Genomic DNA, 13,427 nt, shown 5'->3' on the forward strand with positions numbered 1-13,427 from the left:
AACCGGCTGACTCCCACCAATGCTAACGTCCACCTCAAAACCGTCATACGGTGGACGAGGGAACGAACGTAAGACATATGTATATATGTATTGCGTTCACTTACATAATGATAAGATTAAGTTAGAAAGTAGATATATTTAAAATAGTACTTAGTTTAGGACAGGAGTCGACAAACTGCAGCCCACGAACTAATTTTTGTGGCCTTCGAACGATTCCAATATTAATGCATAAAACAAAAATTGTTCCTGAATTCATAATTGTCTCCACATGGATTTATGTGGTACCACGTGCCGCTGTACATCGCTTGTTTTGTAGTAAGCGGCGTCAAAACCTATGACACTTTCTTGGTGAACCCTGGAAGAGGGCATCGTTGGCTGTATTTATAAGTTAAGTTTATGTTGATTTTAAAAATATTTTTCATTTTTGCGCATTTTAAGACACGTTTATAGCACTTTAATGGAACGTAAATATTTACGAAACGTGTCATTGCAAATATAAAATGCTGCGCATCTGTCTATCAGTGCAAAACGTTTCACGTTTGGAGGCAAATATTGCTGTGAGCTGCTTTATCTAAAATAAATTACAACAAGTATTAAATTCGTACTCGCTTGCCAGATTGTTATTTTTAAACAACGTATTGCGGGCAAGACGCTCGATAATGCAAAAGAGAGACTCCAAGCACCTTCGAGGCGAGATAAACACAGCAACTGCTCGGCTGAGTGCCAGCAGATTAATTTACAGTTATGGCATGGGTACCGGTACCGCAAATAGCAGCATATTAATTTGATTTTATCAGGCTGCATAAGATAGAATTTGTGTATATGAAAGTGAATCAGTAGGTTTACCTATAGGTTGTAAAACATGGACTTGGTACCGCGTTATGCTGTTATGTGGTTTAGTCAAAAGTGGGTACCTTTACCTGTTTACGGTACTGTAACAGTGCTGCAGAGCGAAAATTGGTAAAAATTAAGGATTCCTAAGTATTCCTAAACGTACATGAATTATCTGTACATAAATATTAAAACACAATCGTGCCTCGTTAGGCTGATACCATTGGTGAAATCCGTGTTTACCACTGATGTACAAGCCTGAACCGAATGTAATTTTTAACATTTTTTTAACAGAGTTATTATGAAGAAATTCCACCCTTACCGGTATTCAAATAAAGAAAAAAATCTAAAAAAATGTCGTGATTCATCGAATCTGCACGTCAAACATCGGATTCCGAAAATACAGCAAAATTCGGTGAAACTACCGGTATCATTCGAGATGTTGAAATGTTAGACCTTAACATAGCGGATAATTTTCAAAAGAACCAATTACTGGTCATACTTGATACCAATGTTCTTTTATGCAAAGATTCGTTAAATTTTCTACAATTTTTTGTGGAAGGAAATTCACAAAAACCTGACAATACAACATTAATTATCCAATGGGGTGGCCTACAGGAGCTAGATCATCACAACAAAAAAGTTGCAAGGAATGCAATTTCATTTTCGTGATTCATCGAATCTGCACGTCAAACATCGGATTCCGAAAATACAGCAAAATTTGGTGAAACTACCGGTATCATTCGAGATGTTGAAATGTTAGACCTTAACATAGCGGATAATTTTCAAAAGAACCAATTACTGGTCATACTTGATACCAATGTTCTTTTATGCAAAGATTCGTTAAATTTTCTACAATTTTTTGTGGAAGGAAATTCACAAAAACCTGACAATACAACATTAATTATCCAATGGGGTGGCCTACAGGAGCTAGATCATCACAACAAAAAAGTTGCAAGGAATGCAATTTCATTTTTAAATAGACAATTTCAAGCGAATAAATCCATTGTACGTGGACAGACTATAATGGAAGCTTCAACTGTCAAAGATGGATTTAATATTAAAAACCATAATGATAAAATTCTTCAATGTTGCTTCTCTACGAAACAATCATCTAATTCTAACAATATCGTATTAGTCGCTCAAAAGAAAAACCTGATGAACAAAGCATTGGCAAATCATATTAAATGCATAAACGATGTCAAAGACATTTATAACGCATCGCTAAAAACTTCAAAACCTGCAATGAACAATAACAATCTATCAAGTGTTTTAGCAGAATGTGAATGCAGAAATATAAAACAACACAATGAGGACCAGAATGTTGAAATGGAAACTGAATAGGCTATTCCAAATTCCATAAATTTTGCATGTTGTTCAGTTGTTAGATGCAAAATATTTTCATGTTTTTATCTACATGTGTCAAGCTTTGGTTTTAAAATTGATTTCACCTTTCACTTTCACACTTATGATTTTTTAGAATTCAGTCTGAATTCAGCTAAACGACTGGGCATTGCTAAATAAGTTTTTGATAAATACTTGGTGAAGCCATGCAGGAATCATGCTGTTCAAGTGCGGCGTTCTAACCCCACATTTGTGATGTTCGTATCCAACTTGATTTACTTGTTAAACATTTTTACTGTTTGTCACACAGTTGTTCTGCTTGTACAACACTTGTTCTGTTTGTCGTATACTTGCCACGATAATCTCCAAGTTGTTCTTCTTTCGTCGCATATTCAAAGAGTATATCTACTTAATTTAGAATAAAGACGCTCTGTATATTAAGCTGTGCTGAAGTGTCCATTAGTCAAAATAAGCAAGTGCTTAGAGAACCAATGAAAATGGTACAAAAATTTTCATATACGAACCGGAATGAATGCATGGCTGAATGAGGCTGTTTGACCATAGCCTTCACATTGATTAGTTGATATTTCATCTGAATCCGGGGAAATATGACGCGTCTCATAATGAATAGAAATTTACATAGCACGCGCAATTTACTACATTTCATCTTTAGTGCCTGGGGTAGCATGTTTTACCTGTCGCGGGGCTATTCAGATAAAACTTACGGTGTTCTTCATTTTGTTAGTGTGCGTGATATCGTTTTAATCGCGCCAATTTTGATTTGAGTTGTAATATAAATTTACAAAGGTAAACCAGTGATACGAAGGCCAGTTAGCACAAAAGACAGAAATGATCAAATTAATATTACTCCACTAACAGTCAGAAATTTGGTTTGCACATTCACTAATTTGAACTATCTTCGCATTTTCCCTAAAAACTAATCTAAATTGAACCACAAAGTTAAAATGGGATATTCACACGTTGAATAGTTAAAGCAGCGCACACGATAGTCCCAGATGAACGCTTTCAATTGAATTATGAATACGCCTTCTTCGAATCAACGAAGCATGTTCCATGTAATTTCTGAGGATTATTGGCCTCGTCATAGGCTGCCAACGTGACGTCGTTAATCAAGTAAGATTCTAATCAACTCGATCCTGGCCAGTAGCTCTAGCTCAGAGGAAGCGTTGGGACATGATCAAACATTAGGATCGTGTTTTGAATCCCACATATGGTGGATTGAGTTGAGGGTCAAAAGAGCAGGCGAGAGCAGAGATGGAAAGAAAATAGATCAAGACGGAGAGTAAAGGGTCAGGCGAGAGCAGCCAAAGAGAGCAGAGATGTAAGGGCACGAGATCAGAGGGAAGGCCAGGCAATCAGGGCGAGGAGACAAATCAGAGTGAAACCAGCGAGGCTAAAGTAACGAGCGAATGTTAAGAATGGTGGTGGCCTCGAACCCCACAGAGAAAAGAACCAGCTATGGAAAGGAAATTATCATGTATTATTAGGTAGGCCAGAGCAGCAAAGCCACCAGTAAGCAGAAATAAGATCAGCGACAGCAAGATAAGAAGAGCGAAAGTTTTCTGCTCTCAACGCTGATGGAGAGAGACCCGTACAAATTCGCGACGGGCAGGGCCCCTCCCAATGTCTTGACTGACTGGAGCGGGAGTTTTGAGGCCCAACGACTTCAGTTGGCAGCTATCTGAGGTAAGCGCGCCAAAACAGTTTCTTACCATAAGGCAGGGATGCCATCTAAGCATGCTGTTATACGCGATAAGCGTAGATCCCCCTGACAAGATCCGTACAGGTGAATTCCAACATTCACGTTATAAAACTAAGTGTATGAGAACACCAGCTGGACCTATACGCCGATGATATCACCTTTTCTATAAGCTATAAGCGATAATCTATAAATGGAGTATAACTTTCAACTGGCATCAGGACAAAAGATAAATCAGGAAAAAAACAGAATTTCCATGTATAACGAAAACCTCCCATAATTCAATATTCAACTCTCCATTTAGGCAATATATTAAACATGATGTTAAACTACTGGGTGTACATTTCTGACAAAAGCCACTAGACAAAATGTGGTATGAAATTGTGACCAAGCTGATTCAAACTCTAAACTACGTAAAAACTAGGCAATTAACATGGTATGGAAAACTTACAGTAATCAACTCACTAATCATGAGCATCATAACCTTTTAAGCAAAAGTCAAACCAATATCCCTGGAAAAAATTAAAATCATTCAAAGATCTATATTCAAGTTCATCTGGTACCCGGAAAAAATAGAGTCTATCGGATGAAAAAATCTATATCTATCTTGGAAATAAGGGGGAATTAATACAGTTGACGTGAAAGCAAAAATTGAGGCTTGTCAGGTTGAAAAAATGAAGAGTTTTCTTAACGGAGGAGAGAAGGACCAGTTTTGGCACTACGAAGCACTCTATGCTTCAGGCTCTAAAATGAAGCTCGTAAATGAAAATCACTACAGCAATGCAATGCCACACACCGCTTTAGTCCCGCCATATTGGAAATATATCTTCAACCTTTTTCAGACAAAAGATATCTCGCGTGAATACTGGGAAACTGTAAAACATAAGGATTTGTATTTAAAACTAATAAAGAACTCCCTTGACCAACCACAAATAAACATTAACTGGGAAGAGGTCAATTTAGCAGAAGCCCCATTTGGCACAAACTTCACAAATGTGGAACGAGTATGTTCATATTTAATTGTTAGAAAGGGCTATACATTTGGAGACAAAATGAGGGGAATGAGCTTAAGATTTGGAACTGTAAATACTGTAGTGGTATATCTGACAGTACTAAACATCTCTTCCTCAATTGCAGTGTCAAACCACCTATTTGGCAGAGATTACGGATGTCCTCAACAATAATAGGAAGCAAGTTTTCCAAGTAAATTGCTACAACGCAAATTTATGACACTTATGGGCTCGGCCAACTATTCCTTCATTTAAAGACTGAATTGGTTAATTTTATATCTGTGAAGAAGCATTAATAACCTTTGGCAACAGTAGTGTCGAAATATGGTAGTGAATCAAATATAACAATATCTGTGATGAAATTGAATTAGCGCCACCTAATGTGGCCAACGTGGCACCATCGTTAATAGTCTCGTGGCTATGCGAAGGTTTTATTTGATTAGCGTGCGTCAGGATTGCTACATCTTGTAACTTGTTCTTTTTCTTGTTTTAGTATAGTAGTAATCTTTAAGTTAATAAAAGCCTAGAAAACAGTCTAAATGAGTTTTCCTCGAATGGTTTCACTACAATTTTATTAACTTAAAAATTAGCTTCGATTTTACCACTGCAAAGCGTGATGGCCCAACAATTGGAAAAGTTTATCCGTGTACCAGTCTTGGACACTCCGCCGAATTCGCCATATGCTCAAAAGGTTTTCAGTCATTGGGAACGCAGAATCAAGAGCGTTTTGAATTCTGCAGAACCTGCTAGAGCTTCGTCTCCGACGACAACAACATTGCCTGTGATTGACAAATTGGCAATTATTGTGGGCTACATGTCTCCTGATGTGTGTGTATATATTGAAGAAATAACAACATATGACACTGCTATGGCCAAATTAGAGAAGTTGTACAAGAAGAAGAAAAATGACGTTTTTGCCAGGCATAAATTGGCGACGAATAAGCAAAGAAGTGGCGAATGCGTAACAGAATTTTTCCAACAATTGTCTTCGTTAGCTATAGACTGCAACTTCGAAGCTGTATCTGCTGATAAGTATAGAGAAGAAGCTATAAGAGATGCTTTCATAACTGAATTGAAATCCGCCGAAATTCGTCAACGGTTGTTGGAGCACGAAGTATTAACACTTGACAAAGCTCTTCAGATTGCAGATTCATTAGAGAGAGCCGAAAAGTTTGCTAACTCCTATCAAGAATGTGCGAATGACCACATTGTCAGAAAAAGACGCATCTGAAACTGTATCGGACACAGAAGAAAGACGTGATGGCAATTTCAAATCTATAGCAGTGACATCGAGAACTTCAAACTTCGATTTTGCTTTCAAAAGGTGCGGTTATTGTAGAGGTGTGCATAGTTTAAAGCGTTGCCTTGGAATGTTTGCTTACCAGTGGCGGCGCGTCAATAGGGCCAACCAATGCCCCGGTTGTTTTTTCGGTATAATAAAAAATATTCGAAAAATACCTCAATATCGGTTGCACAGACTGTCTACACTAGCCATATTCTCCCGACATGGTTCATTTTTCGCTCGCAAAGCCTTCGCCGAACGTCGACGGGGCGACGCATGTTTTGCCCCGGTTGCTCATTACATATCGTATTCTCTCTTTTATCTTCCACTCGCAGCGTTTGTCTCGTTTGTTTTCTGTTTCTTTTACTAAATCATCGGGGCTAGCCCCGAAATTATGACGACACAATGCCGACGTTTCTTACAACAACGTGTTGACATATTCACGCATTCCTTCTCGTTCGTTGGTTGCTTGAAGAGTTGATAGTTTACTCGCCTTCGTTTTTGTTGCTTGTTTCGCTATTTGAATCAGTTAGAGACCTTTAGTCCATTTGCTCTCGATTTTCCACATTCCTTTTGAGCTCCTCACTTCTTTCCGGCTTCGCATTTCTTAGCCTTAGACCTCATAATGAATAAGGTTGATGCACTACTTCGCACTCCGTTTTCGCAGCTGCCGCTGGAACAAAAATTAGAGGTACAAGGTCTTGGGCCTTTTCAACCAAAAAATTGTTCACTGGAACAATCCCATGACGGAGGAAAGCGTCGGCGTACATTCTGCGCAGAAACTTGGTATAAAAAACACGAATGGTTGTGTTACAGCGAGGACAAAAATGCACTTTTTTGTTTTTATTGCCTACTTTTTGCTACCGCCCGTGACTCACGTTGGTGTAAATTTGGTTTTAGAGATCTTAAACATCTTTCCGAGCGTGCCAGGGATCATCAATCATCTATGGAGCATCTGGACAATGCAGTAAAATACCGAACATTTAGAAATGTTATTATTGCAGCACAGTTGAATGAAGGACGCGCGGTTTCTATTCGTCGGCACAACCCTAACGTCGAGAAAAACCGCCATGTTCTCGGTCGATTGATAGATGTTTTGAAGTTCATTGGTTGTCACGAGCTGTCCCTCCGTGGGCACGATGAACGGGCTGGCTCTTCTACTAGAGGGGTATTTTTGGATATGGTGCAATACACCGCATCCCTAGATACAGTATTGAGAGATCATCTTGATGTCGCAACTGTTTCGAAAGGGACATCTAAGGATATCCAAAATGATTTGCTCGACTCAATGTATAAAATTTATTTACAACATTTGGCTCTGGAAATTGAGAATTGCCAGTTCCTTTCGATTCAGTCTGACGAGACAACTGACATCACGTGCGTTTCCCAACTGGCTGTGATTTTTCGGTTTGTGAAAGATGGTAAACCCACCAACGCAATACATATATACATATGTCTTACGTTCGTTCCCTCGTCCACCGTATGACGCTTTTGAGGTGGACGTTAGCATTGGCGGGAGTCAGCCGGTTCGCACCGGTTCTATAGAACCGTCTCACGGAATTTTATGAGATCAATGAACCGCTTAGCTTCAATGGTTACTTACCACGCATTACGTACTTACATAAAAAGCATAAAGACAGAAACGTAAATGGCCAACTAATCCCATCCCCGACATGGAATGGTAACCGGGCATTGGGCCGTGGTCAGCCACATGGTTAAGTCGACTTTCCTCTCTTCCGGTTTAAATATGTTAATCCTATCCTAACGTCCACCATGAAAGCGTCATATGGTGAACCGAGAGAGCGAGCATCGGTACGAAGATAGAAAATTGTTATATTTAGAACTGTCCTTCGATTCTGGCAAAATATCAAGGTATAGGTAGCACATTTTTAAGCTACCAATAATGGTGGTCGAATATTCTTTTCCAGAATTGAGCCTGCGTTAAATGCAGACAACCTAATTGGCATTTTTCCTTGAGGTACGCTTCAATATTATCATTGGCATAGTTGAACAGCACAAAACCTGAAAGTTTGCTCGAAAAAAAATCGGAGTTTGTTAGCCTGGACGCGTGTAGCGCGAAAGGGAGTTTTGGTCTAGTGTTGTGAATTGGGTACTGGGTCGGGAGTAGGAAGTATGGGGAGACAGGTCGGGTCGACGATAGAAAAGCTTAGGGAGATAGAACAGTGAATCGAGAATAGGAAGGCTAAGGAAGATAGGGCAGTGGGTCAATGATATGGAGGCTGAGGAAGATGGGATGGCTGTGGGAGATAGGGCAGTGGGTCGAGGATATGAAGGCTGAAGGAGGTAGGGCAGTGGGTCGAGGATAGAAAAGCTAAGAGAGGTAAGAAATTGGGTCGAGGATATGAAGGCTGAAATAGGTAGGACTCTGGGTCGAGGATAGGAGAGCTGAAGAAGATCGGGCGGTGGGTAGAGGATAGGAAGGCTTAATAGTGAGTCTGCGAGTGATAGGGCAGTGGGTCGAGGATAAAAAGGCTCAGAGAGGTAGGGCAGTGGGTCGAGGATAGAAAAGCTTAGGGAGATATAACAGTGAATCGAGAATAGGAAGACTGAGGAAGATAGGGCAGTGGGTCAATGATATGGAGGCTGAGAAAGATGGGAAGGCTGTGGGAGATAGGGCAGTGGGTCGAGGATATGAAGGCTGAAGGAGGTAGGGCAGTGGGTCGAGGATAGAAAAGCTAAGAGAGGTAGGAAAGTGGGTCGAGGATATGAAGGGTAAGGGAGATAGATCAGTGGGTCGAGGATGGGAAGGCTGAGGGAAATTTAGAAGTGGGTCTAGAATAGGAAGGCTGAGTGAGATAGGGCGGTGGGTCGATGATAGGAAGGCTGAGCCAGATAGAAGGATGGGTCGAGGATAGGAAGGCTGAGGGAGATAGGGCAATATGGCCTAACCCCTCAACAGGTAACACTTACTACGTTCCAATGTCCGCCATCTTGGTTTGCATACTTCAAGAGCACCAATTTATGTACTGTACAGTACAGTATAATGTTCCGACTTAACACTGAAACTCGGATTCATTCCGTTCGGTTGAAATTCTCAAGAACGGAACAACGTCGAAAGTCGAGGACTCCCTGTAAGTATATGATGTGTATATCTGCGGGTTCAATCTATATGCGGTTGCTAAAACCCATGGGTTAGGGTTAGTATGGGTTCAAATATCTCTAAAACAAAAAATTCCCATAGCTGCAACAGTATGCAGGTGCAATTGTCGTGGGTTCAGATGTACGTGGGTTCAAATGTACCTGGGTTCGAATGTAATGGAACCTATGCCTATATGTGTGCTTGAGGAGTATTCATTTCAAAATGTCTTCTGTTTTTTTGAAATGAATTCAGGCATACACGTTGAGAGTTCTGATTTCGATAAATGTAACCAAGAGTTCACTTATCTACAGAGTATAACGATGAATTACTTATGTCAGATACGCATACTATTAATTAGTTAATAGAAACATGACCACACTGTATTCGGGGTTACTGATAAACTGAATAACCATTTAGGATTACGATAATTATCACTGATAAGTTGAATAACCATTTAAAATCACGATGTCGTTTCAATCGTTTTACTATTTGTTTTTTATTGTAGCACTTACATAAGGCAGGGTTAGATCTAGATTACAAGAATCAACGATTTCAGCCGAGTTTGAGCTGAAATGTGATGCAAGTTTTCCGTTTTTATCTGCCTGAGATACTCCATGCCAGATTTAAGAGAATGAATTTATCTTTGTTGGACACGTAGTGGACATAACGATCGTTTCAATATTATGTTGTTCTTGTTCTTGTTCTTGTTCCTTGACACGTTTTTAAAAAGTCGCTTTTCTCTTTGATTACTGGACTAATTGCTTTGAAATTTTCAGTGGTAGAAGATGAAATTTTTCTCCAGAAAGCTATTACTTTTATTTATTTCAAATATTTCTGTTAGCTCTGTAAGATTTGTTTTTGTTTGCTATGACGTCACTAAACTTTCTGCGGATATCGGACGCCATTTTGTGTCCAACGGACCATCTTGCAATTTCAATTCACGCTGTCACAAGACAGGAGCTCTGGTACCGTAACACAGCGCGGTGACACTGAACTAACTCGTAGCTGTCAAAAGCTTGAAAATCCATACAAATATGAGAAATAAAAAGATGATACTTGAACAGGTGGGTAAAGTTGTGTTTCTTTTAACCATATTTGAAAGTTTTGCGTTTCTACATTTGAAGGAGGGGGAATAGGGGGTGTGCATTTCCGATACGTTGATAATATCTTTGTCAACCAATTTGCGGCCACCGTGTTTTCGTCTGTTTGATTGCTGTGATGTGGTGCTTTGTTTATAATTTAACGAGTTTTGTTCGAAATAACCGTGTTCTTGAAATATATGACGGTCAGAAATGCAATTAGAAGCCCAATGTTTTCACGCTGTCACAAGACCAACAATTGTCAACCAATTTGCGACCACCGTGTTTTGTCTGTTTGATTGCTGTATGGCTGCGTATGCGATAGTCTCGACGCAGCAGAAACGATGATCAAGGCTTGAAATCCGTGGTCGCACACTGGTCGTTCGGTCGCAAATACGTCTTTCGAGTGCCGTACTTTGGGGATTTGTATAGAGGATTTGAAAGCTGAGGGAGATAGGGCCTTTAGGGTTAGGGTTAAGAAGAGAGGAAAATCGGCTTAACCATGTGGCTGACCACGGCCTAATGCCCGGTTACCATTCCATGTCGGGAACGGGATTAGTTGGCCATTTACGTTTCTGTCTTTATGCTTTTTATGTAAGTACGTAATGCGTAGTAAGTAACCACTGAAGCTAAGCGGTTCATTGTTCTCATAAAATTCCGTGAGACGGTTCTATAGAACCGGTGCGAACCGGCTGACTCCCACCAATGCTAACGTCCACCTCAAAAGCGTCATACGGTGGACGAGGGAACGAACGTAAGACATATGTTTATATGTATTGCGTTCACTTACATAATGATAAGTATTAAGTTAGAAAGTAGACATTTTTAAAATAGTACTTAGTTTAGGACAGGAGTCGACAAACTGCAGCCCACGAACTAATTTTTGTGGCCTTCGAACGATTCCAATATTAATGCATAAAACAAAAATTGTTCCTGAATTCCTAATTGTCTCTACATGGATTTATGTGGTACCACGTTCCGCTGTACATCGCTTGTTTTGCAGTAAGCGGCGTCAAAACCTATGACACTTTCTTGATGAACCCTGGAAGATGGCATCGTTGGCTGTATTTATAAGTTAAGTTTATGTTGATTTTAAAAATATTTTTCATTTTTGCGCATTTTAAGACACGTTTATAGCACTTTAATGGAACGTAAATATTTACGAAACGTGTCATTGCAAATATAAAATGCTGCGCATCTGTCTATCAGTGCAAAACGTTTCACGTTTGGAGGCAAATATTGCTGTGAGCTGCTTTATCTAAAATAAATTACAACAAGTATTAAATTCGTACTCGCTTGCCAGATTGTTATTTTTAAACAACGTATTGCGGGCAAGACGCTCGATAATGCAAAAGAGAGACTCCAAGCACCTTCGAGGCGAGATAAACGCAGCAACTGCTCGGCTGAGTGCCAGCAGATCAATTTACAGTTATGGCATGGGTACCGGTACCGCAAATAGCAGCATATTAATTTGATTTTATCAGGCTGCATAAGATAGAATTTGTGTATATGGAAGTGAATCAGTAGGTTTACCTATAGGTTGTAAAACATGGACTTGGTACCGCGTTATGCTGTTATGTGGTTTAGTCAAAAGTGGGTACCTTTAGCATATTGTAGCATGCATATTGTAGTTGATCAACATGATATCCCAGCCAAACTACACTTGGAAAAATTACCGTGTTTTCACGCATTCCCTGCACTGAATTAGCAATAAATTTCCATAATCAATTGTAAATCCTTTGTTAATTGAATAAACGTATTGATACTGATTTCTTTTTGTGCTCAATCAACTTTTAAACTCATAGCCACATAAAGCTGGTGAAAATATAAAATATATATCCTATAACTAACTGACGGATTATTGTTGTCTTGAAGCTATCATATTGTCATCATATATATTAACAAAGATAAATTCATTCTCTTAAATCTGGCATGGAGTATCTCAGGCAGATAAAAACGGAAAACTTGCATCACATTTCAGCTCAAACTCGGCTGAAATCGTTGATTCTTGTAATCTAGATCTAACCTTGCCTTATGTAAGTGCTACAATAAAAAACAAATAGTAAAACGATTGAAACGACATCGTGATTTTAAATGGTTATTCAACTTATCAGTGATAATTATCGTAATCCTAAATGGTTATTTAGTTTATCAGTAACCCCGAATACAGTGTGGTCATGTTTCTATTAACTAATTAATAGTATGCGTATCTGACATAAGTAATTCATCGTTATACTCTGTAGATAAGTGAACTCTTGGTTACATTTATCGAAATCAGAACTCTCAACGTGTATGCCTGAATTCATTTCAAAAAAACAGAAGACATTTTGAAATGAATACTCCTCAAGCACACATATAGGCATAGGTTCCATTACATTCGAACCCAGGTACATTTGAACCCACGTACATCTGAACCCACGACAATTGCACCTGCATACTGTTGCAGCTATGGGAATTTTTTGTTTTAGAGATGTTTGAACCCATACTAACCCTAACCCATGGGTTTTAGCAACCGCATATAGATTGAACCCACAGATATACACATCATATACTTACAGGGAGTCCTCGACTTACGACGTTGTTCCGTTCTTGAGAATTTCAACCGAACGGAATGAATCCGAGTTTCAGTGTTAAGTCGGAACAATATACTGTACAGTACATAAATTGGTGCTCTTGAAGTATGCAAACCAAGATGGCGGACATTGGAACGTAATAAGTGTTACTTGTTGAGGGGTTAGGCCATATTGCCCTATCTCCCTCAGCCTTCCTATCCTCGACCCATCCTTCTATCTCGCTCAGCCTTCCTATCATCGACCCACCGCCCTATCTCACTCAGCCTTCCTATTCTAGACCCACTTCTAAATTTCCCTCAGCCTTCCCATCCTCGACCCACTGATCTATCTCCCTCAGCCTTCATATCCTCGACCCACTTTCCTACCTCTCTTAGCTTTTCTATCCTCGACCCACTGCCCTACCTCCTTCAGCCTTCATATCCTCGACCCACTGCCCTATCTCCCACAGCCTTCCCATCTTTCTCAGCCTCCATATCATTGACCCACTG

General features: G+C 39.7%; 1 protein-coding gene across 1 annotated transcript; it reads left to right on the forward strand.

Annotated features, from left to right (window-relative positions):
• Positions 1-5,521: 5,521 nt before the first annotated feature.
• Positions 5,522-6,136, forward strand: LOC144430400 (uncharacterized). Its single transcript, XM_078118331.1, has one exon. It carries the CDS (start codon positions 5,522-5,524, stop codon positions 6,134-6,136), a length of 615 nt encoding a protein of 204 aa, XP_077974457.1.
• The last annotated feature ends 7,291 nt before the right edge of the window (positions 6,137-13,427 follow it).

Source organism: Styela clava, chromosome 12 (genome assembly GCF_964204865.1).
Source record: "Styela clava chromosome 12, kaStyClav1.hap1.2, whole genome shotgun sequence".
In the NCBI taxonomy this organism is placed as follows: Eukaryota; Metazoa; Chordata; class Ascidiacea; order Stolidobranchia; family Styelidae; genus Styela; species Styela clava.

What these genes read in the sequence shown, in the direction of transcription:
- LOC144430400 (XM_078118331.1), top strand. Translation starts at nt 5,522, where the DNA reads ATGGCCCAACAATTGGAAAAGTTTATCCGTGTACCAGTCTTGGACACT.